Source organism: Eubalaena glacialis, chromosome 1, assembly GCF_028564815.1.
Source record: "Eubalaena glacialis isolate mEubGla1 chromosome 1, mEubGla1.1.hap2.+ XY, whole genome shotgun sequence".
Classification (NCBI taxonomy): Eukaryota; Metazoa; Chordata; class Mammalia; order Artiodactyla; family Balaenidae; genus Eubalaena; species Eubalaena glacialis.
Window position 1 is genome coordinate 8121356 of NC_083716.1, and position 27386 is coordinate 8148741.

A 27386-nucleotide genomic window follows, 5' to 3' on the forward strand; every position below is an offset into this window, starting at 1 on the left:
GCTTTTAATATTTTTTCTTTGTATTTAATTTTTCATCATTTGATTAATATGTGTCTTGGCATGTTTCTCCTTGGATTTATCCTGTATGGGACTCTGCATTTCCTGGACTTTATTGACTATTTCCTTTCCCATATTAGGGATTAGGGAAGTTTTCAACTATAAGCTCTTCAAATATCTTCTCAGTCCCTTTTTTTTCTCTTCTTCTTCTGGGACCTCTATAGTTTGAATGTTGGTGTGTTTAACGTTGTCCCAGTGGCCTCTGAGACTGTCCTCAATTCTTTTCATTCTTTTTTCTTTATTCTGCTCTGCAGTAGTTATTTCCACTATTTTATCTTCCAGGTCACTTATCCGTTCTTCTGCCTCTGTTATTCTGCTATTGATTCCTCCTAGAGAATTTTTAATTTCATTTATTGTGTTGTTCATCATTGTTTGTTTGCTCTTTAGTTCTTCTAGGTCCATGTTAAATGTTTCTTGTATTTTCTCCATTCTATTTCCAAGATTTTGGATCATCTTCACTATCATTACTCTGAATTCTTTTTCAGGTAGACTGCCTATTTCCTCTTCATTTGTTTGGTCTGGTGGGTTTTTACCTTGCTCCTTCATCTGCTGTGTGTTTCTCTGTCTTCTCATTTTGCTTAACTTACTGTGTTTGGGGTCTCCTATTTGCAGGCTGCAGATTCATATTTCCCATTGTTTTTGGTGTCTGCTTCCAGTGGCTAAGGTTGGTTCAGTGGGTTGTGTAGGCTTCCTGGTGGAGGGGACTGGTGCCTGTGTTCTGGTGGATGAGGCTGGATCTTGTCTTTTTGGTGGGCAGGACTGCGTCCGGTGGTGTGTTTTGGGGTGTCTGTGACCTCATTATGATTTTAGGCAGCCTCTCTGCTAATGGGTGGGGTTGCGTTCCTGTCTTGCTAGTTGTTTGGTGTGGGGTGTCCAGCACTGTAGCTTGCTGGTCATTGAGTGGAGCTGGGACTTATTGTTGAGATGGAGATCTCTGGGAGAGGTTTTGCTGTTTGATATTATGTGGAGCCAGGAGGTCTCTGGTCGACCAATGTCCTGAACTCAGCTCTCCCATGTCAGAGGCACAGGCCTGACACCCGGCTGGAGCACCAAGACCCTGTCAGCCATACGGCTCAGAAGACAAGGGAGAAAAAAAAGAAAGAAGGGAAGGAAGGAAGGAAGGAAGGAAGAGAAAATAAAGTTATTAAAATAAAAAATTTAAAAAATTATTAATAATAAAAAAAATTAAAAAGTAATAAAGAAGGAAAAAAAAAGAAAGAAAGAAGACAGCAACCAAACCAAAAAACAAATCCACCAATGATAACAAGTGCTAAAAACTATATTTAAAAAAAAAAAAAGGACAGACAGAGCCCTAGGACAAATGGTTATAGCAAAGCTATACAGACAAAATCACACAAAGAAGCATACACATACACACTCACAAAAAGAGAAAAGAAAAAAATATATATATCTATATATAAAAAAAAGGAAGAGAGCAACCAAATCAATAAACAAATCTACCAATGATAATAAACTCTAAATACTAAACTAAGATAAACATAAAACCAGAAACAAATTAGATGCAAAAGTAAACCCCAAGTCTACAGTTGCTCCCAATGTCCACTGCCTCAATTTTGGGATGCTTCATTGTCTATTCAGGTATTCCACAGATGCAGGGTACATCAAGTTGATTGTGGAGGTTTAATCGCTGCTCCTGAGGCTGCTGGGAGAGATTTCCCTTTCTCTTCTTTGTTTGCACAGCTACTGGGGTTCAGCTTTGGATTTGGCCCCGCCTCTGTGTGTAGGTCGCCTGAGGGCGTCTGTTCCCCGCTCAGATAGGACGGAGTTAAAGGAGCAGCTGATTCGGGGGCTCTGGCTCACTCAGGCGGGGGGAGGGAGCGGTACGGATGCGGGGCGAGCCTGCGGCGGCAGAGGCCGGCGTGACGTTGCACCAGCCCGAGGCGCGCCGTGCGTTCTCCCGGGGAAGTTGTCCCCGGATCATGGGAACCTGGCCGTGGCGGGCTGCACCGGCTCCCGGGAGGGGCGGTGTGGAGAGTGACCTGTGCTCGCACACAGGCTTTTTGGTGGCAGCAGCAGTGGCCTTAGCGTCTCATGCCCGTCTCTGGGGTCTGCGCTGATAGCCGCAGCTCACGCCCGTCTCTGGAGCTCATTTAGGCGGTGTTCTGAATCCCCTCTCCTCGTGCACCCCGAAACAATGGTCTCTTGACTCTTAGGCAGGTCCAGAATTTTTCCTGGACTCCCTCCCATCTAGCTGTGGTGCACTAGCCCCCTTCAGGCTGTGTTCACGCCGCCAACCCCAGTCCTCTCCCTGGGATCTGACTTCGGTTAACTTTTATCACATAACAAAACAAGGCTCGGTGACTTAAAACAGAAACCGTTTATTATTTCTCATATGTCTGTAGAGATTGGCTGGGGGTCAGTAGGGTATTGGCTGTTCCAGGTTGGGCTCGGCCAGGCGGCTCTGGTCCACGTGTCTCTCATCCTCCTCCTGGCCAAGCCGCCATGTTCTTCCCACAGCGATGGTAAAGGTGCAGAGGGTAGGTGGACACACTCGACCCGTCTTAAGGCCTGGGCTTGGGACTGGCCTGCTATCACTGCTGCCTCATTCTTCTGGCCAAAGCAGTTTCCAAACCCAAGCCAAAGGCTGGAGAAGTGTATTCCACTCCTTTGATCGGAGGAACTGCAAAGTCATTTATGTGGTGAAGGTGGTGAATATAGGGAGGGATAAGAAACTGGAACCAAAATGCAATCTGCCATAAATAGTAATAAACTGCTACTTATCCAATACTTATTGTGGGCCAGGACTATGTATATATATTAATAACTAACATTTATTTAGCACTTACTGTGAGCCAGACACTTCTACGCACTTGGCATGAATTGTTTCATGTAATGCTCACAGCAGTGCTATGATACAGACCCTAAGATTATTCCCAGTTTCCATCCAAGGAAACGGGAGGAGAGAGGTTTAGTGACTTGCTCAAGGTCAAAGCCGGGTAACCCTGCTTGAGCACCCAGGCTCCAGCGCTGTATGTGATCTGTTACTATCGTCAAGGACTTTTGAGAATACAGAGGCCTAGATCACTTAAGGGACTTGTCTGCAGTCACTAGGTGGACACAACTTGAGCATCCTGGCCCACGTGACTGCTGACTGTATTCTTCCCACTGTGCTATCGGCCAATGAGTTTTAATTGAGGAATGTAGCTTTATTCTGTTCACTGACTGTGATGTGGTCAAAGGCATAAAATCCAGGTATGAGACTGAAGCTGATCATCTGTTGTTTGTCCAGAACCCTCCAGTCTTGTTAGCTTTCATCTCAGTCCCAGTGACAAACTTAGAATATCTTTGAGCTAAATGTGAAAGATGTTCCTTTTGCCACTTGTTGATTAATATTCCTTGAAAAAGACTTATTTCCATATGCATAGCCCAAAGAGAAATGTCAGCGGTTAGACATACTAATCAGAAGAAGGCTTTGTGTTTTAGTAAAGGTTAATTAAGACCCATCAATTTTTTTTTCTTTAAAACATTAAAGTAAAATAATGTAATTAGCTATTTTTTTCCTCTCTACTCCCAGAGGGCAGATGTAAATGTTCTACCTAAATGAAGCTATTTATTTAAATTCACCCAGATTTCTTTGGAAGTTTTGTACATCTTTCTTCTGCCATATCAGCTTAGAGCTACAATAATTTAATAAGTTTTTCCTAGGGTGAAATTGGATGCCCTTTATCGATCTTACACTGAGGGGGCATTCAATTACTTAATCTGAAGTGGTATATCTGGGTCTCTCGATTACAATTTTGTTATAAACGGCTTGCTAATGATGTTCAGGGTGCATAGGTTAATAGGGGCCATCCTAGCCAGGGCTGGGTAATTGAATGCTTTCTATTTTGGGACCAGTTATGTGATCTCTTACAGTGGTACTAGGTTCCCACAATTACAGCCTGCATCCGCAGGGCACCGTACTGAGCCCAGGCTGGGGAGCAATCTCACTGAAATGTATACCTGCGAACTCTGGTTTAATACCTGAATGGGAGCGCCAAGGGTCCTGTCTCATCTGAGTCCACTGGCACCAAAATGTGGACATTCCAGACAGGTGAAGTGCAGTGATATCCACGGCTTATTTCTTAAGAAAGAATAACCTGAGTGTTAGGTTTCGGAATGACTGTTCTTGGGATAATTTGTGGCATATGGAAAAGGCCAATCCAGGAAAAAAGGAGCAACCCATTTTCCTTTCAATCCAGTCACATGAATTTGATTTTTCTTCACCGAGTTATGTTAGTTCATAGTTATATTTATTTTAAAGATCTTTTTGAAACCATATATAGTGTGCATCTATGTATTTGGACAAATACAAACACTCTTTGTGTTTGGACAAATCCTAGCCCTGACCCAGCCTTCCAGGCCTTCCAGAGTCTGGTCCCTGCCTTTTCTCCCATCCGTTTCCCCTGCCCACACCTGCCCCATAGCCCAGCGGTCTGCTCTCCTGGTGGTCCCCATGGGCTTTGATCTCCAGCTTCTCTTCTTCATGGGGTCTTTACTTCCCTGATCTCCACGTAGCTGGCTTCCTTCTCATCATTCAGAGGTCCCCTCCTGAATTAGATCTTCCCTGGCCATCCTCTCTACTCTATCTCCCCTTCCGCTAAGGCATCAGCTCTCCCAGGGGGTGGAAGCCAGGGATGCTGTTAAACATCCTAAGTGTACAGAACAGCCCCTGACAACAAAGAATTATCCGGCCCTGGTGTGGCATTGAGAGCTCCCGTTCAAGGGTTTCCTTGTTTTCTCCCTTTATATTTTCTTCCTACCCTTTATTAGCATCTGAGATGATGTTATTCATTTGTGACTTTTTATTGTCTGTTGCCCTGCAGCCCCTAACTCCTGGTGGAATATAAACTCCAGGTGGAGAAAAGCCCTCCCTGTCATGGTCACTCCTGCACCATTGCCGTCGAGGCTGACAAGGGTGGCCTGGAAGCCTCCAAGCTCCAGGTCCTGCACTTACAAAGGCTCACAGCAATGTATTCACCTGGTTATATGGCTGTTGTTTTTATTTTTATTTATTTACTTAATAAATTTATTTATTCATTTTTTATTCTTGGCTGTGTCGGGTCCTTGCCGTGGAGCGCGGGCTTCTCATTGCAGTGGCTTCTCTTGTTGCGGAGCACGGTCTCTAGGCGCGCGGGCTTCAGTAGTTGTGGCTCGCGGGCTCTAGAGCGCAGGCTCAGTAGTTGTGGCGCACGGGCTTAGTTGCTCCGCGGCATGTGGGATCTTCCCGGACCAGGGCTCGAACCCGCGTCCCCTGCATTGGCAGGCGGATTCTTAACCACTGCACCACCAGGGAAGCCCTGGCTGTTGTTTTTAATCAAGTATTTGACATACTATACGCTGGCCGTATGTTTTGATGGAATTTGTAAGTGTAAGATTTACATTTTTTTCCTCCAGGAGAGCACCCCCGGGGTTTTTTCCCACACCAACAAAATCTCCAACTCTTCAGACACCAGCTGGGTGTCCTACAATTCAGTTGAATTCTTACAGTAACTCCCTGGAATTAGCACAGACTTCACGGGTCAGGGGCTCAGTCCTCTGAGACTGCCCCCACTTCAGGCCCCAGTCACAAGTCTTGGGTCCCCAGGCTTACCTACACTTCTGTCCTAATTGGCTGCAAATTCAGAGGTTCCCACAGCCCCCTCCTCAGGTTCCACAATTTGCCAAAATGATGCACAGAACTCAGGAAAGTGCCTTACTGACTATTACAGAGGAGATGATACAAGAACAGCCGGATGGAGGAGATGCACGGGGCAGTCTGCGGGAAGGGTCTTGGACCTTCCATGCCCTCTCTGGCTGCACCACCCGCCCAGCACTGCCATGGGCTCACCAACTAGAAAGCTCTTGGAATCCTGTCATTTAGGGGGTTTTATGGAGGTTCCACTGTGTAGGCACGAGTGATGAAATCTTTGGCCATTGGTGCTTAACTCAATCTCCAGCCCTTCTCCCTTTCCTGGAGGTTGGAGAGGCAGGGCTGAAAGTTCCAAGCTTCTAATCAAGGTTTGGTCTTTCTGGCTAGCAGCCCCATCCTGAAGCTGTCTGGGGACCCCAGCAATAGTCACCTCATAAGCATAAATTGAGGTGTGATTGAAAGGGGCTTGTTATGAATAACAAAAGGTGTTGTCCCTGTCATCCCCTATCACTCAGGAGGTTCCAAGGGTTTTAGAAGCTCTGCGCCAGGAACAGGGGACAAAGACCAAATAGGTATTTTTTGTGACATCACACCCCCCATCACATCCTGGTTTCAGGCCTCCACACCGGGACTTGCATCTCGGGCAGTGCCCAGTGCAGTCTGCCTTCAGAAGGGATCTGGTGAATCCCAGAAGGGATGAATGAATGAATTATAGGAGAGTGTTTCTTTGAGGCCCTTAAGGCATCTGGAATTGTCTCCCCAGTTCTCTGCTCCCCGTTTTACATTTAAAAAGTGAGACGTGGAGTGGGAGGTCTGGCTGGAGGGTGCAGCCTGCCCAGGGGACAAATCCTCTGGCTCACCACGTCCCAGGCCTCTCGGTTGAGACTGTCAGCGTCCCTGCCTACTCAGGTCTATTTGTTTATTTTGCTTGTCAAAGGAAACCTTTGTTCTTGTCGAGGAATGTTTTGCCCATCCTGTTGGGTCCAGATTTTGTACATTCTTGTCTTGGAGCTTCAAAGACCATGTTTGGAAAAAAATTGAATTAGGCCTCCTGTAGCCAGAGAGACAGAAGGGTGCGACTGGCTCCTCGCTGCGATGCTGGTTGGAGCCTCATTTTAACCCCACTTGGCTTTGTTTTTGGCGTGTGGAAAATGTTTTCCTGGCCTAGTGAGGGGGTTTCCAAGCAGGGGAGCTTGCCCTGTTGTTTCTTCTGTTGGGGAGAATTGTTTGTACCCAGTGATGGGTCAGGGGTGGTTGAACAAGTTGGGGGCAGAGGTTTGAGCCTTGAGGTTCCCGACACGTCCCTCCCATTGCTCTCCGGGACGAGCGGGTGGCGGAGCCCGAGGTGCTGGCCTGGTTCCGGGGCCGAACCCTCCCACAGCCCCTGCTCCTCTGCGTTTCTCAGAACTGCTCTGACCCGCATCTCAGCCTTTACTCACTGGCATTCCTCAAATTGTTTCCTTGAGACAGTAGTGAGAGTTCTTTGGCCAATTATGTTTTGGAAACGTTGTGTATTATATTCTTCTCCTGGGAAAAGTCCTACTCTAAAGAGGTCTGTGTAGTTTGGTCCATCTCACCTTTTCTCCAGGTAATTTAAGCACTGAAGACCTATTGACAACACGCAGGACATTTTGTGGAAGACATTTTAGGAAACTGCTTGGCTATTTCTTGGTCATTGTGTTTTGACAAAACATGGGCCTTTCGGTCCAAGGGAAGGGAATATTTCTGCTGGTGAGTTCTGATTGTTCAGCCTTTCAGCCAATATGAGAGGGGGCTTAACGCAGGGTTAGTTAATATCACCTTCTCTAGGATTGTTGGAGGAGTGTGTGTATGCAGAATTGGAGGTGAGTCTGCCACCCTTGGGTCATTCTCAGGTGCTAAGGAAAAATAATGGGATGGGATCACCCATCCTTGATTCCACTTCAGATGTTCTCGGCATTCATTGACAATTAAAAACATAAGAGTAATAGTCATTGATGATGCTATTATTATTCATGTTATCTACCTTTTATGGGATGCTAAATATGCGTAGGCATTATGCAAAGTCTTCACATGCATTAGCTGATATAGTACTTGTTACACACTTGAAAGGGAAGTACTTTTTATCCTACTTTGACTGGTGAGGAAACCAGAGCTCAGAGAGGTTATATGGCTGGCTCAAGGTCACATAGCTAGCTTGTTAGCATCGTTCTACCACTGCTGGAAACTAAGTAGGTCTCCTTTTTTGCTCTTTTTACAACATCCACAAAGAAGTGTCATTTGGGCAACAATACATTTTATAACCGCAGGATTCTATTAATGGATTTTGAAGATTCATGTTTTCCCCAGGATGATGAAAGTGAAAAATTGTTTTAGGGTCTAAAGTGTTTTGTTGCTCAGGGGAATAACTGCACGTTGGATTTAATTGCTTAATTACTTAAAGTCAAAAAAAATTTTTAATATGATACATTCTACTGAAGGAGAGATTCATTTCAGTGTTTCTAAATTTTCATTAACTTTTGCATCCTAAACTAGTCATAAATGTTAGCTCTAGGTTAAGAGACTATTGTTGCTACTGGGAGAGTAAAAACCATTTTCTCTGCCTGCTCCCACCCTAAACATCCTCCTTCTTGGGTTTTTTGTTGACTTAACAGCACTGACATTTCAATTCATCCCTCAAATTCATAGTGTGACTGTGCATGAATCTGAGAATGACTGCAAGTCCTGGGATAGGGGGAATCCAGTCACTTAGATGTGTCAAGGCAAAGGCATTACAGAATATGTGGGTTGTGCAAAGTAGGAGGTGTTTAATATGGTGCTGGTGGCGCTGGTGTTGGGGCCGCATTTGGAGGCAGAGACTGAGCTCCAAAGCCAAGCACCAAAGACCCGAAACCTCTCCCTTTATCCTATATGATTTTCTGTAACTTGCTTGTGACCCAGCCGGCTTGGCTAAAATTGAGAAGTGGAAAAGAAGCGTGAACGTCTCTCCTTGGAAGATGGTCCCAGGGTTATTGCTTTCATCACATAATGTAATAATAAAACCTCTTTTCTTTGTGTTTTAGGTAATCTGACATCTTAAAGATTTTGAAGAGGAAACATTTCAAAGGAACACAGGCTGTAAAAGAAGAAATCTTCATGGACTCTGTGTGGATGGTGCACCAATCCATCCTTCATTGAGGCCATGAGCTCTTCTAATCCCTTGGGTGTTCCCATGTTCTCCAGTGAGAACTCCTCCACTTCATTTGGTGCCATGGGAAAAACCTGAAGGACAGGAAGAATTGCTCCCGACCTTGTGGCTTTTTCCAGGATTGCAGTGGCTCTTACAGACCATGACAATTGGAGATCATTCGTGTTGTCTTTCGGAGTCGAACCAAAGAACACGCTTCCTCATTCTCTGGTGTTTTAGCGCCTGATCATTTTTATATTTGTTTCTGTTGCTCGTGCCTTTCAACCATCTTATGTGATCACGAGACGTCCTTGAAGTTTTCCAGCACGACTTGAAGGCATCCGGACTCCTTGGGGGCTCGCCCATGGCTCGGCGGGCCAGCAGTCCAAGGGCATTACGATGAGGCACTGCATTAATTGCTGCATCCAGCTCTTGCCCAACGAAGCACACACACAGCAGGTCAGCTGCCGAGGAGGCCCCCATCACAGTCGCCAGGAGTGCCCCATGTGCAAAGGAGAAAACAAAATTGTGTTTCGAGTGGACGGTAAGCAGATGAACTTGCTTGCCATTCTCGAAGTGAGGGCTGAAGGGAATGAGAGCTGGAGTGGGTTTTTGCGCTTCAAGAAGGGGAAGCGATGCAGCCTCGTTTTTGGATTGATAATAATGACGTTGGTGATGGCTTCTTACATCCTTTCTGGGGTCCACCAAGAGCTTCTGATCTCATCGCCTTTCCATTACGGAGCCCTCCCCAGCAATCCCAGCTTGATGGACGGTGAAAATCCGAGTGACACAAAAGAGCATCATCACCAGCCCTCTGTAAATAATATTTCGTACGTGAAGGACTATCCAAGCATTAAATTAATTATCAACAGCATCACAGCCAGGATTGAGTTCACAACCAGACAGCTCCCAGACGTGGAAGATCTCAAGAAGCAGGAATTGCACGTGAGTAGCCTGGTGCTCATCTCTGTGGACTGATTCTTAAAGAATTGCTGCTTCCTTTCCTGTCACCACCTTTGGGAAGAAAATGACCAAAACTTTCTCAAGTGTAGCAATGGTAATTTGACAGCCTTATGGATGAGAGTTCACTGGGAGGTCTGTGTCCACGCTGTTAGCCCAAAGAAGGGAATTCTGTACTGAATGGCGCAGTAAGCAATGTTGAAGGACGCCCCTCCTAATAATTCCTTTCCGGGACTTTTTGCTTGAAATGTGGCCCTGGCAGTTAAAGTTGCTTTTGTAGATCACCGTCATCTTGTTTCTAGTCTGTCCTAATCACGGTGTTTGCCTCTAACGGCCATTTAAATATCCAACTACATAGTCAAAAGTTCCAACTCTTTAATTTAGTTAGATTGCTGTGTGTGTGTGCGCGTGTGTGTGTGCGTGTGTGTGTGTGTGCAAGATAAATCATGGTAGAATGGATTTTGATTGAACTTTTATTTTCATTCTCTCCAAATTTTATTTTTATTTGGGGTTAAGGAAAAGCATGCTCATTGGCTGTTTACCAAGTTTTGCTTTGTTTTAGTATTTAGTCATCCTCCAATAATACTTCCAATGTGAACGCTGTAATAAGTCTCAGGACAGGATCATGCTGTGGACAGAATGCGCTTGTGCTAATGTTTTCCCCTCGGTGCGTCTCTCCCCCTTTTTGTCTTTTTGACTGCAGATGTTTTCAGTCATCCCGCACAAATTCCTCCCCAACAGCAAGAGCCCCTGTTGGTACGAGGAGTTCACGGGGAGGAACACCACCGACCCCTACCTGACCAACTCCTACGTGCTCTACTCCAAGCGCTTCCGCGCCACCTTCGACGCCCTGCGCAAGGCCTTCTGGGGCCACCTGTCCCACGTGCACGGCAAGCACTTCCGCCTCCGCTGCCTGCCGCACTTCTACATCATCGGGCAGCCCAAGTGCGGCACCACCGACCTCTACGACCGCCTGCGGCTGCACCCGGAAGTGAAGTTCTCCGCCATCAAGGAGCCGCACTGGTGGACCCGGAAGCGCTTCGGTGCGTGCCAGCGTGGTCCCCGGTCCCCGTGGCGAGGGTGCACGTGGGGGGTCTCTCACCAAGCTCGGTGCATCTGCCGCCTTCATCCAGTCGCTCCTTACGCGCACGTCGGGGTCGGGATCAGGGGTCATCGTCAGGTTCGGGGTCACGGTCAGGGTTGGCGTGGGAGCCCTGAGACTGACCCGAGCAGGGCTGTGCGAGGCCCCAGGAGGGATGCAGGGTGGGGAGATGGGAAAACACGCCGAGATGCAGCGATCAGACAATTCTCTGGTTTAGGGATCCCCAGGCAGACATCCAGCAGGACCGAGCACCCAGCTCCCGACCACCCGGTGAGCATGCATGGAGCGGTGTGTAGGGCGAGGGAAAGGGGGCAGCTCTTCTTGTTCGGAAGGGCACACGCAGCACCCGGGAGTGGTGAGTGCTGGCCGGGTGGACGTCTATCGGGGGCTGTCCGTCCAGCTCCCAGCTCCGTGCTGTTCCTGCTAGAGCGCGGCACCCACACGCCCACCCCCGGAGGTGGCAGGAGAAAGAAAGATGGCTGCATGAGCGGGGTTTCCGCTTCCTGCTGGTTCATCCCAGGGCCCTGAGCCTGTCATTGAGCTGCTTCGGGCTTCTTTTCTCTGACCTGACCCTTCGGCTTCGCAGGGTCAGAATGAAAGCCCCAGGGAGATAATTCTGGGAGACCCTGCTCACAGCACCCCACCCCTTTCCCACGGGGTTGGCATGCAGGCTGCTTACTGCTGGAGCCACCCGTCCGCCCTTGGGTCACTGTTTCCTCTCCTTAACCTTTTCCCTTCTGCCAGGAGACGTTTGGTCACTGGAGCTAAGGGATGACAAATGCCAAAGTTCGGGAAGCCCTCGAGGGTGATTTCTGTGCAAAGGACCTAGGTTGCTTGGAAGGGAATTTTGAAAGTTTTTCTTAGTACAGCCTAAGTTGAGACCAACTCTTAATGTGTTTCCCAACAAACGTTTGACTTAATCCCTTTGATGTTCCTTCTGGAGTGAACAGAAGCGTAAATGTGTCTTTTGTGCTTGGCAAGGGCAGCTGTGGGAGCCAGGGTTTCTCTACTTGTCTGAAGAGCGGCCTCCCCTACACAGCTCACCATTTTCCCCCGTGAAAACCAGGTTCCCACTGGCAGAGGAGAGAGAGGCACAGGGGCATGTGGGCCTCTGGAGTCTGGGCTCCAGTGTCACCTTGAACCTCTTGCTGTTTTGCCCCGGATGCTCTCTCTCCACTTTCCATTAACCTTGGTGGCTGTGGTTTAGGGCAGTGTGTTGTCAGTACATTTTCAAGTGAAATGTACCCACTTCTGGGGCAAGGGCAAAATTTAGGCTGCATGTGGCTGATGCCAGAATAACCCAGGTGTCCGTCCGGGGACCATCGATTCCCCTTATTGTTTGGACAGATGGACAGACTGCTTGTTGGAATAGAACCTCAGGAAGGTGCTGGTCGGACCTGGTGAAGAAGACTCATCTGAGCTTCAAAGGATGCTGCCCCTCCGATGGGCTGCCTTTTCTTTTGATCCAGTGTGTGTATCCTGACACCATTGCTGCCCCGCCCCTGGGGGGCCTCACCTGGTGCACATGTTAACCAGCCCCAAACTCTCTGTCCCTCCAAGTAGACTCGATTATAGTTCTTGAACAGGCATGCCAGCCTTTCAGTGGCTACCGTGCAGCTTAATGGTGGTGCATTCCACCCCTCGAAGTGCACGTGGGTTAAAAGATCATGGCCCATTCACAGACGGCCCTCCCTCTCTTGCAGCTCCTTGGGCTGAGCCTTGGCTGCTGCAGCTGGGCCCTTGGACCTTTCCATCCCCCCGTGGTCACTCCCCGGCAGCCATCAGCCCAGCCATGACAGCTTTGTCCTAACTCCTGCTTCCTGGTTCTTGTAGGAATCGTCCGCCTGAGAGATGGTCTGCGGGACCGCTATCCTGTGGAAGATTATCTGGACCTCTTTGACTTGGCTGCACACCAGATTCATCAAGGACTGCAGGCCAACTCTGCAAAAGAACAGAGCAAGATGAATAGAATCATTATCGGTATGGCTTCCGTGTAACTCCCGCGAGGGCCCCACTGCTTCTGCCCTGGGCCAGGCCGGGCTTCACTGCACCTGCGAGCATTTGCATGATGCCTGCCGGCAGCTGCTGAGCGTGCACTTCCCCGCTAGCCATCACTCTTACCCCCGTGTAAAATGTTCATAGTGCTCGTGCAACTTCAATAAAGCAGAAATGTTTAGTAGACTGTCTAGTTCTGTGGAGACTCAAGCATACCTGAACTGGCTTTTTGAAAAAGTTGCCATTTCTTTGCTTTTACTTGAAATAAGCTTGCATGCTTGATTTTTTTTCATGATACACCCACCTGAGTAAGTTTGGTTGGGGGATCATGAATGTAAAATGAACCAGTTAGTCATCAGTTTAATTCTTGTGGCTTTTGTACTCCCTGGCCGCTGGGACCCTGCAAAGACGGAGGTGGCCTCTCCTGAAATAGACGCCGCCCTATTGCATCGTGGGTGACTAACTGCTGTTGAAAAAGCTTAGGCCTTGTGAAGCTAATGCCTTTAGACATTCAAAATGAGGTGGTTTGATTAATAGTCATTTTTTAAAAATTTACAAGAGTGTTTTATAGAAAACATATCTATTCACTCTCTCTATTGGATTCAGCTTAGGAGAAGACATTTATCCACTTACACCTCTGAAAGGGAGAAATCGAATCACGTATTTTGCTTAAATTGATTACCTGAGGCAGTGATCTATTTTTTTATTCTCCTAAATCTGTTATATTTTGATTCTCCAAATTCGGTGACTATATTAGTGACTAAAAGGAATTGTAATCAACCATTTGAAAGATGGATCTTTACTTAACTCCCATATCCAGGGGGACAGGCTTACATGCCTAAGCCCCAATTTATTTATTTATTTTTAACTCAAAGAAATCAAGTCCTAGGAGCCGGATGAGATCACACCCTCTCACCCAGTGTGAACTGGCTACTAGCTATTTTCTTGCAGCCTTGAATTCTAACACCCCAAATTACAAATCTTAATCAATATTTGACTGTGACTCCCATACCATATGCCTCTGGGAAAATCTCATGTTCTTAGGAAAGAGCTAAAAATATGCATCCTAGGGTCAGGAAATAGAGCCTAAGATAATGAATGAAAAAGGAAGGCTTTAGTTTGGTTTCCTAATTTTATTTACTTCTGGATTTAGAAATGAAAACTAAGGAATATATCTACTGCTCTGATGTTTACCTGAAGCAGAGTTTATTGAGTTTTACGGTAGATGGAAAGCTGGCATCCAGCTCTGATCGTGCCACCAGGCAGCTCTGTGCCATGTGACAAGTCGGTCTTTGTGTTCATGAACTCAGTCTGCTCATCTGTAAAATGGGCTTGTTGGACCAGATCAGTTCTGGGCTCCTCCCAGCCCTGAAATGTGATTTAACTCTGCTTCAGCTTCTTTCGTTAGATCCTTGGTAGAAGCATACTGGTCTTTTTTCATCTTGGCTGATGGGTCAGAGAGGGTCTTGTCTTAATGGTCTGGGCTAATGGCTGGAGTCATGAAGGACTCAAGTGGCTGGGTTCTCTGGGCTGGGGAAAGGCCAGAGAACCTTTCCCCAGCGCAGAGAAAGGCCCCTGCCTCTGCTCTCATGGCCACCCGGCTCTGCCCTGTCAGAGTGCTCACATGGGGCTCTGATTGTTTATTGAATTATTGATCTTCCCCTAGATTGTAAGGTTTGAGAGGGAAGGGGATTGTCTGTCTTGTTTCCGGCATCTATCCCCAATGCCAAGCATAGTGCCGGGCACATATTAGACACCAAATCAGAGCTTTCTGCCTGGATGGATGAAGGATGAATGAAGGAAGGATGGATAGATGGACGGGTGGATGGACAAGCATAGAACCAGTTCATTTATGGGACTGACAAAATTTGTGCCAACTTAGTTTTAGATACTTCCCTTGTCCTAATATTCCCTTATTCATTGTGAGTAGAATTTTCAAAGGACTTCTGATTGACTTGTTTTTTCTGTATTCTATGGTATTATCTCTTAAAAAAAATAGAAAGAAAGATCAGAATAGTAATGCTCACCTGGACACGATTGCACATCCAACAGAATAAATAGGGCCCTGCTAACACTCTGCATTACTGTGATGTGCTCACCACTGATCAAAGAGACTTAGTCTTTTGGCTCAGCTTTTCACTGAATAAGTGACTTGGAGATGTATCATATAGTCCCATGTACCATGTTGGGAAATCGAATGTATAATTAATTGATTGATTTGTTTTTCTTTCTAAATCTCTGAAGACTGTCCTGAAAAAAAAAAGTCAGGGAATTGGTTCAGTTATCTGAGACAGAAATGTCGAAATGTCTGTGTCTTGGCCTCTCCACTGTCCTAGAATGTGTGTTTAACGTTATCATGCTTCATTCACACAGACTGTGATCAAACGGGGGCTAGAACCAGCTTCCTGTTCACGCAGTCAGCACTGAGTGAATGCCACCTGTGTGCAGGGTGACGGGGTGGGTGGGCACGCAGGACCGAGGTCCCATGAGCCTTCCTGCAAAGCCTTCCTCTCGTTTGGTCTTAGAGTGTGCACTGGGACTGACCCTTGTGATTTCAAGGGAAGATCGATGCAGATTGCATGCAGTTTCCTAATGAGAAATGGGGATAAAAACAATGCTGGAAGCAATAACTGTCATTGAGAGGGAGAAAGGTAAATGATCAGCGAAAAAGGCCACCACAGCAATTTCAAGGAGCAAAATTATTAATCCAGAAGTTCGGATCCCCGAACTTCTCCTTCATCCCTGACACTTTCTGAAGGGAACCATCTAGGACAATCTCAGCGGGCCCTTAGAAGGCCACAGAGCTACGCACCGTTAGCAAAGTTAAACATCGTGAAATTGGGAGGCCAGATGCTAGTAGCGGTTTCTTGGCACATCCTGGAGAGAGGAGCTGGGAGGAAGAGGGATGCTCAGTGTTGCGTGGATCACCTTGATCTCCAGATGGAGGTCCTGGAGGGGAGGGGGTGACACGGCGGCAGAGGGTGGTCATCAGCCTCCTTTTCCCGGAGCCCCGTCTGCCAGCGTGGCAGACCAGCTCACCCGCTCGCACCTATTTAAGAAGGTATCACAGCCAGGGTTGGCCCCTAATTCAGGCTGCTCTGTGGGAGCCCGTAACTCAGCACTGCTCACTCGTTTTCTGTTTCCAGGGGAGGCCAGCGCCTCCACCATGTGGGATAACAATGCCTGGACGTTCTTCTACGACAACAGCACGGATGGTGAGCCCCCCTTTCTGACCCAGGACTTCATCCACGCCTTTCAGCCAGACGCAAAACTGATCGTCATGCTCAGGGACCCCGTGGAGAGGTGAGCAGTGTAGATTTTTCGTTTTGGGAAAAGAAAAGGCAGTTCTGAAGAACAGTCTTCCTTCTCATCACAAACAAGATTTTGCTGCTGCTGCTGCTTCTTTTTTTAAAAAATAAACAAGCTTAACTTGCAATGTTACTGCTATTTCTTATGTAAACATTATTCTTGGGGCAATCTTCACTGCATCTAAACAAACCGAGGATTTTTTTCTTAGCCATTTTGACCCTGGTCTCTGGGCCTTCAGCCTCGGCCGGTCTGACCTCGGGACATGCCCCTTGGGTGATGTCCGGCCATGAAAAATGCCCTTAGAATCGGGGATATCGAGGTTCTCCGCAGGGTTTAACTCCTAGAATTCCTTGTCTCCCGACCTGATTGATGCCTTTATCCTGTTGGCTCTGAATGTGCAAGCTCCACCTTTCCTTGAGACACCAAAAGGCAGAAGACGACAGACAGAGCTGCTTTGTTGTAGAGAACAGGAGCTGCCCGGTGTGAATGAGGCCAGGCTAGCACGGTATCAAACCGAGGGCTGTCTGACGGTGGCCAGGCCGGCACTGGGTGATGCTGAGGTCACTGACGACGCCTGTGTGGATGGCAGAGTCTTAGGGCTGCCAGGACCTTAAAATCATTTAGTCCACCCCTCCCCCCCCCCCCGCCCCCACCCCGACCAGTATCCCTACACCAGAGATAAGAGGCTCCAGTATGGTCCAGGAGTTCCCCACCCAGGATGGCCAGTCCCGCTCAGACAGCTCTGAGAGAGCATCCTTCCTGTTTTGAGCCCAAGTCTGTCTTTTGGGAGCATCGACACTTCAGACCCATTTCTTCCCTACGCAGACCATGTCTAATCCTTCTAAATGGGAGAGCCTGCCAGATATTGAAGACGGTGGCCATGGCCTTGTGTCTTATTTTCCTTTGAGCTAAATGCCTCTTGTTATGGGTTTAATTAATTAATTACACCCTCGCCCACAAAGATGTATGTGAATGTGACCTTGTTTGGAAATAGGGTCTTTGCTGACGGACTCAGGTTAAGATGAGGTCACATTAGATGAGGGTGGGCCCTAATCCAAGAGCTGGTGTCCTTATGAGAAGAGAACATTTGGACACCGAGACCTGCAGACACAGGGAGGACACATGTGAGGACGCAGGCAGAGGTTGGAGTGATTCTGCCAGAAGCCGAGGCTGCCCGGGGAGGCCGGCAGCCCCAGCAGTGGGACACAGGCCCAGAACAGATTCTCCTCAGAAGCCCCAGAGCGAACCGGCCCTGCTGACACCTGGATTTCAGACTTCTGGCTTTCAGAACTGTGAGAGAATAAATTCCTGCTGTAATAAGCCACAAGTTTGTGGTAGTGTTACAGCAGCCCTAGGACACTACTACCCCCCAGTTCCTTCCTTGGATGGCATACATTCCTGGCCTCGTAGCCTTGCTGATGATGACAATTTTAAAAACACCTGTAATCTCCCACCCAGATAGTCATTATTTTTATTTTGCTTAGTTTCTTCCAAAGTACTTATCTTTGTAGATAAGTGTAGTGTGTGTGTGTGTGTGTGTGTGTGTGTGTGTGCGCGCACGCGCGTGTGGTGTGTGGTGTGTGCAGCTGTGTGAATATGCAGTCTTACATCTTGCTTCTTTCATTTCGAATTGTCGATTTACCTCCTTGTCCCCCTCGTGGCGTCTCCGAATGGCCCCCGGGCACCACAGTCATCTGGCCAGAGAGCTGGATGGCCCTTGCTCCATCTCCACCCCTGCAGCCCTCCCGTGTCGCACCGTGGGGCCTGTCTCGATGCTGCACGCGGTTCCTCGCTGCCCTCTGCATCTCCTCCAGCCTCGGGGATCCATCGGCTCTGCTGACGAGGCAGCCCTGACCTCGGAGCAGCTCGCCGCGTCCTACCTGCTGGTTCCCGTACCTCGGGAGGCAGGCATTTGGCCCTTCTGCTCCGGGCGTGGGCTGGTCCCCCTCGGCTTGAGAACACTTGACACAAACCAGCCATGCTCTTGTGTGGACATGATTACATAACCGTCAGCCTTGAAAGGCCTGGTGACTAAGTGACCCCACGCTGCCCACTGAGGTGTTTTCACAGCTGCTCTGCCATGCCCCCCCCCCCCGCCCCCGGGCCGCCCCTGCTGCAGTTCACGAGGCCGGAACATTCTCTCTCGGGGGTGCTCGCTGCTCACCCAGTGTCTTCCTGTCACATCTCCCTGTTCCTCCTTCTGTGGGAGGTCACACTGCCTTGACTCCAGAGGGCCAAGAGGGTGAAACTTCAGCCTCTGTCACTCCCTGGGCACAGAGGTGGGAGCCTTGGGGATGGGGCGCTCACAGGCGTGGCCGTGGTCGTTACCGTCTGCGGTTCAGCCTGGGTGGGGAGGGAGGGCGAAGTGTGGCACCGAAGAGGGAAGGAGCTCCTAGTCGGGGGTCCAGAAAGGCCGTTCTGGAGGAGCTGAGGCCAGGCGGGGTTTTGAGGGCTGTGTAAGAGTTTGCCAAGTGAACAGAGTAGCAAGGTGGTCAAGGGGAAGGAGCGTTCTGAGTAGGGAGAACGGAGAGCACAAAGGGAAGGACCGCGTGTTCTCTTGGAGAGTGGGGCCAGCTTCCCTGAGTGTGTCCCTTTCTCCCCGCAGTCCTGATTCCACCTCTGAGGACACACGCACCATAAAGGCGAGCTTTTAATAGGTAGGGTCGTCATGCTGCCTGGGTTCAGACACTGAGTGGGGAGCTGGACCTGCCTGACTCTCCTCTCAGACCCCAGCCCGAAGTCCCCCTTTTAGAAAGCTCTCGGGCCCAAGATCGCATCCTCTTGTTTCCTTTTTTTTTTTTTTTTAAGGAACAAATACTCTATTTATACCAGGAACTGAAGGTTCTTACCTTCCTGGTGCTCACTTAACAGAAAGAGTTCATCAGTTAAAATGTTCATTGATTCCCAGTCACATGCTGGGCACCGTGCTTGGTGCTGAGCAGACATGTGTAGGTGCCTGTCCTCCAGGAGCTGCACTTTGTCAGGAAAGCGAGACATTGACTCTCATGATGCATGTGATGGTACCAAGGAGAAGGGCAGGTTGCCATGGTGACAGCCTCATCAGGAAGCTGACCCAGTCGTGGGGTTGCCTACTGTATTTGTCATCTATTGCTGCGTAACAAATCACCCAGAAACTTGGCTGCTTAAAACAACACACTTACTATCTCACACTATCTTCTGTGGGTCAGAACCTGGCACAGCTTTCCTGGATCCTCTACTTCAGGGTCTCTCCCAAGGTTGCAGTCAATGTGTCACCAGGGCAGGACCTCATCCGAAGGCTTGACTGGGTAAGGATCTGCTTTCAAGCTCGTGTGGTTGTTAGCAGAATTCAGTTCCTCAAGAGCTGTTGGAAGGAGGGCCACCGTTCTTTACTGGCTGTCGGCTAGAGGCTGCCCTCGGTACCTTGCCACTGGGCCTCACCAACATCAGAGGTTGCTTGCTCCATCAGAGCCAGCAAAGGAGGGAGCTGCTACCAAGTTGGAAGCCTTCATCTTTGGTAATCTGAGCATGAGAGTGACAGCCCATCACCTTTGCCACGTTCTCTTGATGAGAAGCAAGTCACGAAGTCCAGGCCATAGTCAAGGGGAGGAGATTACAGGGAGTGAATACCAAGAAGTGAGGCTCTTGGGGACCATCTTAGAAGTTACCTCCCGGGACTTCCCTGGCGGTCCAGTGGCTAAGACTCCACGATCCCAATGCAGGGGGCCTGGGTTCGATCCCTGGTCAGGGAATTAGATCCCATGTGCCGCAACTAAAAGATCCCACGTGCCGCAACTGAAAGATCCTGCATGCCGCAACTGAGACCTGGTGCAGCCAAATAAATAAATAAATAAATAAATAAATAAATTTTTTTTAAAAAGGAAGTTACCTCGCACACCTCCTTTGCCCATGCTGCTCTCTGTTCCTCCAGGAAAGCACACCCTTACAGCCGGAAGAAGAGCAAGTACCAGTGTAGCACCATGTGTAGTGGCAGGGCCCGCACACACATAGGGGAGTTTGTGTGCATGTGTGTATTTTCTGTGTGGGTTACCGACAGTAGCAGCTGTTCTATTGCTTTTTAAACATTTCTAAAAGTATGTAACAATAGGAATTTCTTCTTTTTTGAACCCCGTGACTCATGGCCTGTCTGAAATGACTGGCTTATTTCCCATACCAACCAGAAAGGATGATAAATTCTGGGTGGTTAGGTCACTCTTGAAGAAACAAACACTTGGGACCCAAGTTCCTATTAGTCTAACTGGGTCCTGTGCCGTTAGCCACTTCAGCCATTCCGTGACCTTGCACTTCTGCAAGTGGGAGATTCCCTGAGTTGCTTGCTGCCAGTGGGATTGGACCAAATTTTTCTTTCCTTCTACAGATAGGCTCGGAGAGGAGTGGGGAGAAACCTTTATTTCTAGTTTTAGATTGACATTTAGCCTTTATTTCTATAATTGATCAAAGGCAGAGGGTTTGAAAATGTTGGAATTGTAAGCAAAATCAAATCAATCCCTTTAAAGTTTCCAGAGGAGGTTGTAAACAGCAAGTCCATTTATTTTTCTGGAGGGGAAGAGAGAATAGTGGAAAGCGGATGGGATGGTTCTTAGGGCCAAAAGGGCCAGCCAAGAATTCCTGTTGCAAGTTTCTCTATGTTAGAGATAACGACACTTTAAAATTCAAGTTAATTAATTTTAATTAGGCTAAATCGACCCAGTTAATTAAAAAGAAGCCACCAATTACAAGCAGGATTTTCCTTCATTTCGTTCAGTGCTTAAGTGGAAAAGACTTATTTTCAACAGTGCTCACACTGGCCTCCTGTCTCTTCATTTGTGAGACGGTTGATAGAGGTTGACTCTTAATGCAGAGGTGGTTATCTCCAATGTAGTTCATTCAAAAGGCATTTGGAGAGTGGTCCTGCACCATCGGTCATGGACTTCACCGTCTCTGTATCTTGGTCTTAATTCTGGGTGTAGTCTTGCCGCAATGCACGGAAATGACCACCTCAGGAGCCTTTGGTTTTCACGGTTAATGAAGGTAAGTCAGAAGGGAAGGAGAACTCAGCTCCATTAAGGGTAGAACTTGATTTTGACCCAAATGTTTTGAGCCTTGGAACCTAAGGAGTTTTTTTCTTCCTCTGCTTTTATAAACTGATTTCTTTTAACAACTGACTGGTCTGGTTAAAGAATTATTCTACTTACGGTGATAAACTAGGAATGGAAGGAATGAGGCTCTAAATGAAATGCATCCATTTATGTACCGTTGGTCATTCAAACAGAGAGTAATGAGTGGGGATGAACCTTTGGACTAGAACCTTGAAACTTTCATGAATTTCACTCCATCTCCAGAGTGGCTGGTGGGATGTGTGGATGGTGAACAAGGACCAAGGATCATTGTGGTAGAGAGACAGCCTCAGGGACCAGATGGTCTGTATTTGAACCCCAGCTCTGCCACTCACTGGCTGTGTGACCTTGGGCAAGTTACTCAACCTCTCTGTGCCTCATTTCCTCATCGGTGAAATGGGGGAAAATAGTCCTACCTCTAGAGTTGTGAGAATTAAATGACTTAATATGTGTAGCATGTTTAAACACTGCTGGGCAAATGGTAAATATTATATAATTATTAGGTATTATTGTTAGGCCACATTAGTGGCAAATAATAACAATAACCAAATTGAGCACTGATGTACTCATGAGACATTTATTGAGCACCCTTGGTATGCTAGATGCACTGCATAGATCGGAGAGCAAAGGCCTTCCTGTCTGCCCTTCTGCAGTCTTCAGTGGAGGGGTGGGAACCTAGCATTAATTGATCACTTACTCCACCCTGGCTCTGTGCTAAGCCCTTTTCGGGCATCGCCTCCTTTGAACCTTGCAAGCAGGTGAGAGGGCTGTCATGATGTGTCGCAGGTGAGGTGTGCGGGCTCAGTGGGGTTAAGTCACCTATCCACCGTCACCTGGTTAATACGTGGCCAGACTGGGATTCAATCCCATGTCAGTATGACCGAGGATCCAAGCTTTCCACCTCCATCGTAGGTCAGTTATTGGGATGCAGACTCTGAGACAGCATTTTGTGTGCAGGAGGTTTATGAGTGCTTTCGGGACAACCCCTGTGAGGGGCGACAGGGCAGGACTGGCAGAGGGAGGGGTCACAACAGAGGTCTCAGCCAACTGCATGGGGAGCTGTGCAGCTGAGATGGCCCTTCCGCGAGGCATCTCCCACCCACCAGCCATTGGCTGTGTCTGACCTGGGGAGGTTTAACCTCGGGTGGGGCAGGGCTTTTCAGTGAAGGGACTGAACTGCGAGCCTTGAGCAGGATGGCTCCCCACTTTTGCAAAGTTCTGTGAGCAGTAAGGATGCCAGGCTGTGTAGGTGCCTAAGCCTGGACTCTGCTCATTCACTTATCTCCATATCAGTGACATCAGGATGCTGACCCAGAGCAATAACCAGGTCTCGTAGGAGGGAGCTGAGCCGGATTGAAGCTTCTGAATTGCCGTGGACCTCTGACTCCGGACGAGAATCTCTATTGTGACTCAGCAGGTGCCGAAAACCTTCTCCAAACAGCCCAACTTCTCCAGGTCTCTGGAAGCACCGATTTAGTGCCAGAGACATGTTCTCAGGCAGAAGAGGAGCTCTGGCACTCCAAGGCCGTGAGATGTTTTCTCTATAACAGATTTGCACGAGGATTAAAAAGCAGGCTGTTCCTTAGCACCGACAGATTGATTTTTAATGTAAACTATCTCAAAGGGAGATTAGGAGAGCTCCCCTGTGGGCAAGAGATGGAGTTGCGGGGTGTAGGGGCGTTGGAGTATAAAGGTCGTGAAAACAGCCACAGATCAATTTCCGGTCCCCCCCCACCCCACCCAGGTCCTGCTCTCTTCCCTTTTCCCGCTTTAAGACCTTGGAGGATTAGGGATCCTAAGCAGCCGTCTTGAGGAAGACTGTTGTGGAGCGTCCTAAGCTGCTTGTTAATTTCCTGGTGAATTCAGGCATTTTGCTTCTCAAAAACTGCCTGTCTGGGTGTCACTGACACACCTTTGTATGGGCCCTAAAAGTGGTGTGAGGTCACTTTGATAGAGCTGCGCTGTGAGCCGCCCAGGGCAGGGAGAGGGAGCTGGCCGGGCCCGGGCTGGGGCCACTCACCCTGTTCTCTGAAAGCCGTTCAGGAGTGACCGCCTGGGGAGGGACCACATCTTGTTGGTGGGAGAAAAACCATCGTGCTGAAAACTCCTGTGTGTGGAACGCTGTTTGTTTTTTGGGGAAGTGTTTACAAAGTCATTGGCAGACCTGAGTATTCCCACATGGGTGGTTTGCAGAGGGAGGTTCTGTGTGCTGAGGAGCACTGGGAAGAAGAGCCCCCTCAGTCTGCAGAGATTGGAAGGTGATGCGGGCACGGAGCACTGACTCTGGGCCGCCAGGTGGAGTTCAGGGACCTCTGCTACCCAGAGTGTGGGGCTGATGAGTGAAGGCGGCCCATGTCACGGCCCGGCCAGCCTGGGGAGTGGTGGCCATAGCTCTGCAATGAGGTCCGCTACCTGGGGATCTAGATCTGGCTTCGCTGCTGCCTTACCCGGGGGTACCCCACCCATCCTCTGTGCGCCTGCCTTTCCTCACCTGTAGAGACACCTGGTATCGGGATCACGGGCGCATCAAGTGAAAGTGGTTTGTGAGCCGTACCGGGCTCGTAGGTAGAGAGGATGTTGGCATTGCCTCCATCTGTGGATGTTCACCAAGGCCCCGTAATTGGATGTTCAGGGAGAAATGGGGGGGGACCCAGAACCCCTCTCATGCTCAAGGGAAGCAGAAGACCTGGCCCAGGCAGCCCCCATGAACCGGAAGCTTTGCATCCCTTTGGACCTTTTTAGGCCCAAACCTGTATGTTCTTCTGTGGCAGAAAATGAGCTTCATCAGTGTCATCCCCAGGCACAGCCTGGGTGACTCTAGACATTTCCTCCAAATAAGCTGCTCTGGCCAGTCCTGCTTCATTGTTCCTCGTGATGAGATATGTTCACGGTGTGTGATTCAGTGGACGAAAAGGCCTCCTTCCCAGCTACATTAAAGGGTACTTTTTCCTGTAGGATAAATAAATATAATCATTATTGATGACACCATATCGGAGGTCGGGAAGTGATCAATCAGTGATTTGGATATGGATGCCAGCAAATGGAGAGTAATGTCGGGCTGCTCCGGCTGTCACTTTGGTAACCACGTGTACGTGACCCTCCACAGCCGCGGAATCCTGTGCTCTCACGGGGGGGGTGGATTAGAAGATGTGAGCGAGCCCACGCTGTGGGGCTGCTCATGATGAAATGTGACCTTTCACACGTACGTGGCTGGCCGGCAGGTGCTCCGGGAACACAGGGAGGCCGGGGCGAGCGTGGCCTGGGGTGAGCCCATCCAGCAGCTGTGGCCGCCCCCAGCCATCCACAGCTTCAGCATCTGCCCCGGGTCTTTCCTCCAAGCACGGCTCCCTGAGACGGCCGAGGGGTGAGTGGAAGCCAGGAGAGATGGCGAAGCTCCAGGCCTCTGACGGCCTGCACTTGGCTGGGCGGACCTGACCCTGAGGCTCGAGCTTCTGCGGGCCTCTTGGACTGGGGGATCCGAGCGACTTCTGACCCAGGCCCTCTGGGGACTGACAGGTGAAAGCCATCAGTCCCTTTGGGGTGATGAAAATGTTCTGGAATTAGGTGATGCTGGTGTTTGCACAAGTTTGTGCATTTACTAAAAACTACTACATCGTTCACTTTAAAAGGGTGAATTTTACAGTGTGTGGATTATCTCTCAATTTAAACATGGTATGAACAAAAATATCACAAAAGCAGGAGAAACCCGCCGCAGGGGGTGGTCTCACTGAACAAGTAACGCACGAGCTGGAACCTGCAGGGGCCCCACCTTGAGGGAAGGCCGATCAACATGTACCTTGTCCTCTCAGAGCCAAACGGGTAAAATCGAATGAGCTATTTGCAGTGACCAATGAATAGTAGCTTACCCAAGTGATGAAAGATCAGGAAGTGAGGACGGAAATTGTGACAGGTACCTGAACCTCTGTTCGTTGTTGCTGTGATTTCTAGATGCCCAGTGCGGTGCTCCGTGAACGCATTTGCTTTTCCCGGTCGCGCAAGTGCAGCTTCTCCTGTTCATCCTGAACGTTTGCTGCTCTATTACACGTGTAACTGCTTTTCGGTCTCCTGTAACTTATTGAGTAGTTCCGTAACAGAACTGACTCTTGCTTCCAAATCACTCTGCACCTAAAACAATAAAATCTTAAAAACAAACAAAACCCCCAGAGCATCAGCTGGCTAGTGCCCCACTCAAGTCAGCTGCTGATTTGGCTACATCCCTAAACTATGAGGCTGGGCCAGGTCCTGTTGGGTCAGTGGGCTTTGGGGTCAGGCAGGCCTGGGTTGGTTTGGGGCCAGCCCTGAGGCTTCCTGGGCCGCATGACCTTAGGAAGCTCTGTAAGACTGGTAACGACAGTGCACATCTCAAAGACTGGTTATGAACAGGGAAGGAGAATACACATGCAGTGCCGAGCACAGGGCCGGGGGAGGGCGGCCCTCAGTAGCCACGAGCAGGCATGCGGCGGGTGGACACCAAGAGGATTCTGGGAGCTGAACCTGTACAGCACTCGAGTGAGCCTGGCTGGAGGAGGGGCCCACGGAGTAGTGGTTGCCCCTGTTTTCCGGATGATCAATACACCCATCTCTGCTCACCTGGGCTCAGAGCAGTGCCCTGTCGCTGTTGGGTGAATTCAGCTGTGACCTTGGGGTAACCACCAAGATTTTACATGTTGAGACCTGCAAGCTCACTGATGGCCACTCCTCTGTTCCCTTGGGAAGAGACGCAATCCCTTCCAGAGGCAGCAGGTGGAGGGAGCCCCTGCCACATCCACTCCCCTTCCCAGCAGTGCTGGGGTCCCGGGACCTCTGCCCTGCACAGAAAAGGCGCCTCACCCCCACGAGCAGGCCTGCCGTCCCAGGGCCACCCCAGCGGCCTTCAAAATAACTGCAGCACAGAGGCCTGGAATGTCTTTGGACTTATATTTGGAATTGCTGTTGGAAACAGTTCTGGCCACATATAACACCCATCTGTTTGGGAGGGTTTGAGAGTCAGAAAATGAGGTGGTTCCGCAGGAGGGGGGTTGGCAGCACCAAAACTCAGGGCTGGGGGCGGGGATCAGGGTCAGCTAGCCCTCACCCAGCCAGGGAGCTCTCACCCCCTCCAGCCTTGACTTTTGCCGCCGGGGCCGCTCCCGTCATGCTGGGCGGGATCAAACCAGCCTTTCTTCCTGACCCTTCTACCTAGGGTCAGTCCTTCAGGGGTCTGGGACATGTCTTCTCCCAGCTCTGAATACCCTTTTAGCTGTTGAAGCTGGCACCCTTCTTGCTGAGACCTTCTTCTCCAGATGGAACGTCCCCTTCCCCCTTACTGTTTGTCAGCCAGCACTGAAGGCAAGTGTCCTTTGGGGCTGGGACCTGCCAGGGTGGAGGAGAGCAACACCCCCCCACATTCTCAATGCCGTACCTTTATTAATGTTTCCCGAAGTTGCATCAGTGTCCCTGCAGTTTTGTGAGGATTCATTATATACTTATGTCAACTAAACCCCTTGTGTATTTTCCAGGTTGGCCTGTTTCCCCTACTTCATCATTGTACAGTTGGTTTTAAAGACTCAAATGTGGACGTTTAGGCTTATTTCTTTACATTTCCACTTGTCACATGAGTGTGCCTGTAACCGAACGTGGGGTCCAGCTGCTTGCCTCTCAAAAGCCAATAAAGAGGCCAGGTTGGTGGAAGGGAAAGTTTGCTTTATTTTGGATGCCGGCAATCAGCGGGGTGGGGGAGGGCGGACGCCTGTCCAAAGGCCGACTCCCCCCTCCCCCGACAATCAGGGGCAAGAGCTTTTATAGACAGAGGGAGGGGGCTGCATGCAGAAACAGCACAGCCAGCTCTGACAGTCATCTTGAAATTGGTCATCGGTGGTCTGACCAGCATCATCTTGATTGTTTTAAGTACAGTTAATCTTCAGTTCCAGGGTCGGTTTGTTCCCATTTTCCCGAGGCCAGTTCTCGGAATTGTGGCAGCTTCTGTCGTGGCTACAGTCTTGTCATCATGTAGTTCACGTCCTCCACCTGGTGAGGGTTTCAGTATCTATAAGACAGCTCGCAGGATACGGCTCAGAATATGATCTATAGCCCTCGAGGAGGAACTAAAGG

At 49.1% G+C, this 27386-nt stretch overlaps 1 protein-coding gene across 2 annotated transcripts in view; it reads left to right on the plus strand.

The window, feature by feature from the left end:
• CHST15 (carbohydrate sulfotransferase 15) overlaps positions 1–27386 on the plus strand; it is an 81945-nt gene that overhangs the window by 41542 nt on the left and 13017 nt on the right. For both annotated transcript variants that reach the window (XM_061185657.1, XM_061185736.1), the window contains exons 2-5: positions 8731–9779; positions 10498–10837; positions 12730–12876; positions 16038–16194. In XM_061185657.1, the coding sequence (XP_061041640.1) occupies positions 9234–9779; positions 10498–10837; positions 12730–12876; positions 16038–16194 (1190 nt within the window). In that variant the 5' untranslated portion in view covers positions 8731–9233. The remainder of the gene's footprint in view (positions 1–8730; positions 9780–10497; positions 10838–12729; positions 12877–16037; positions 16195–27386) is intronic.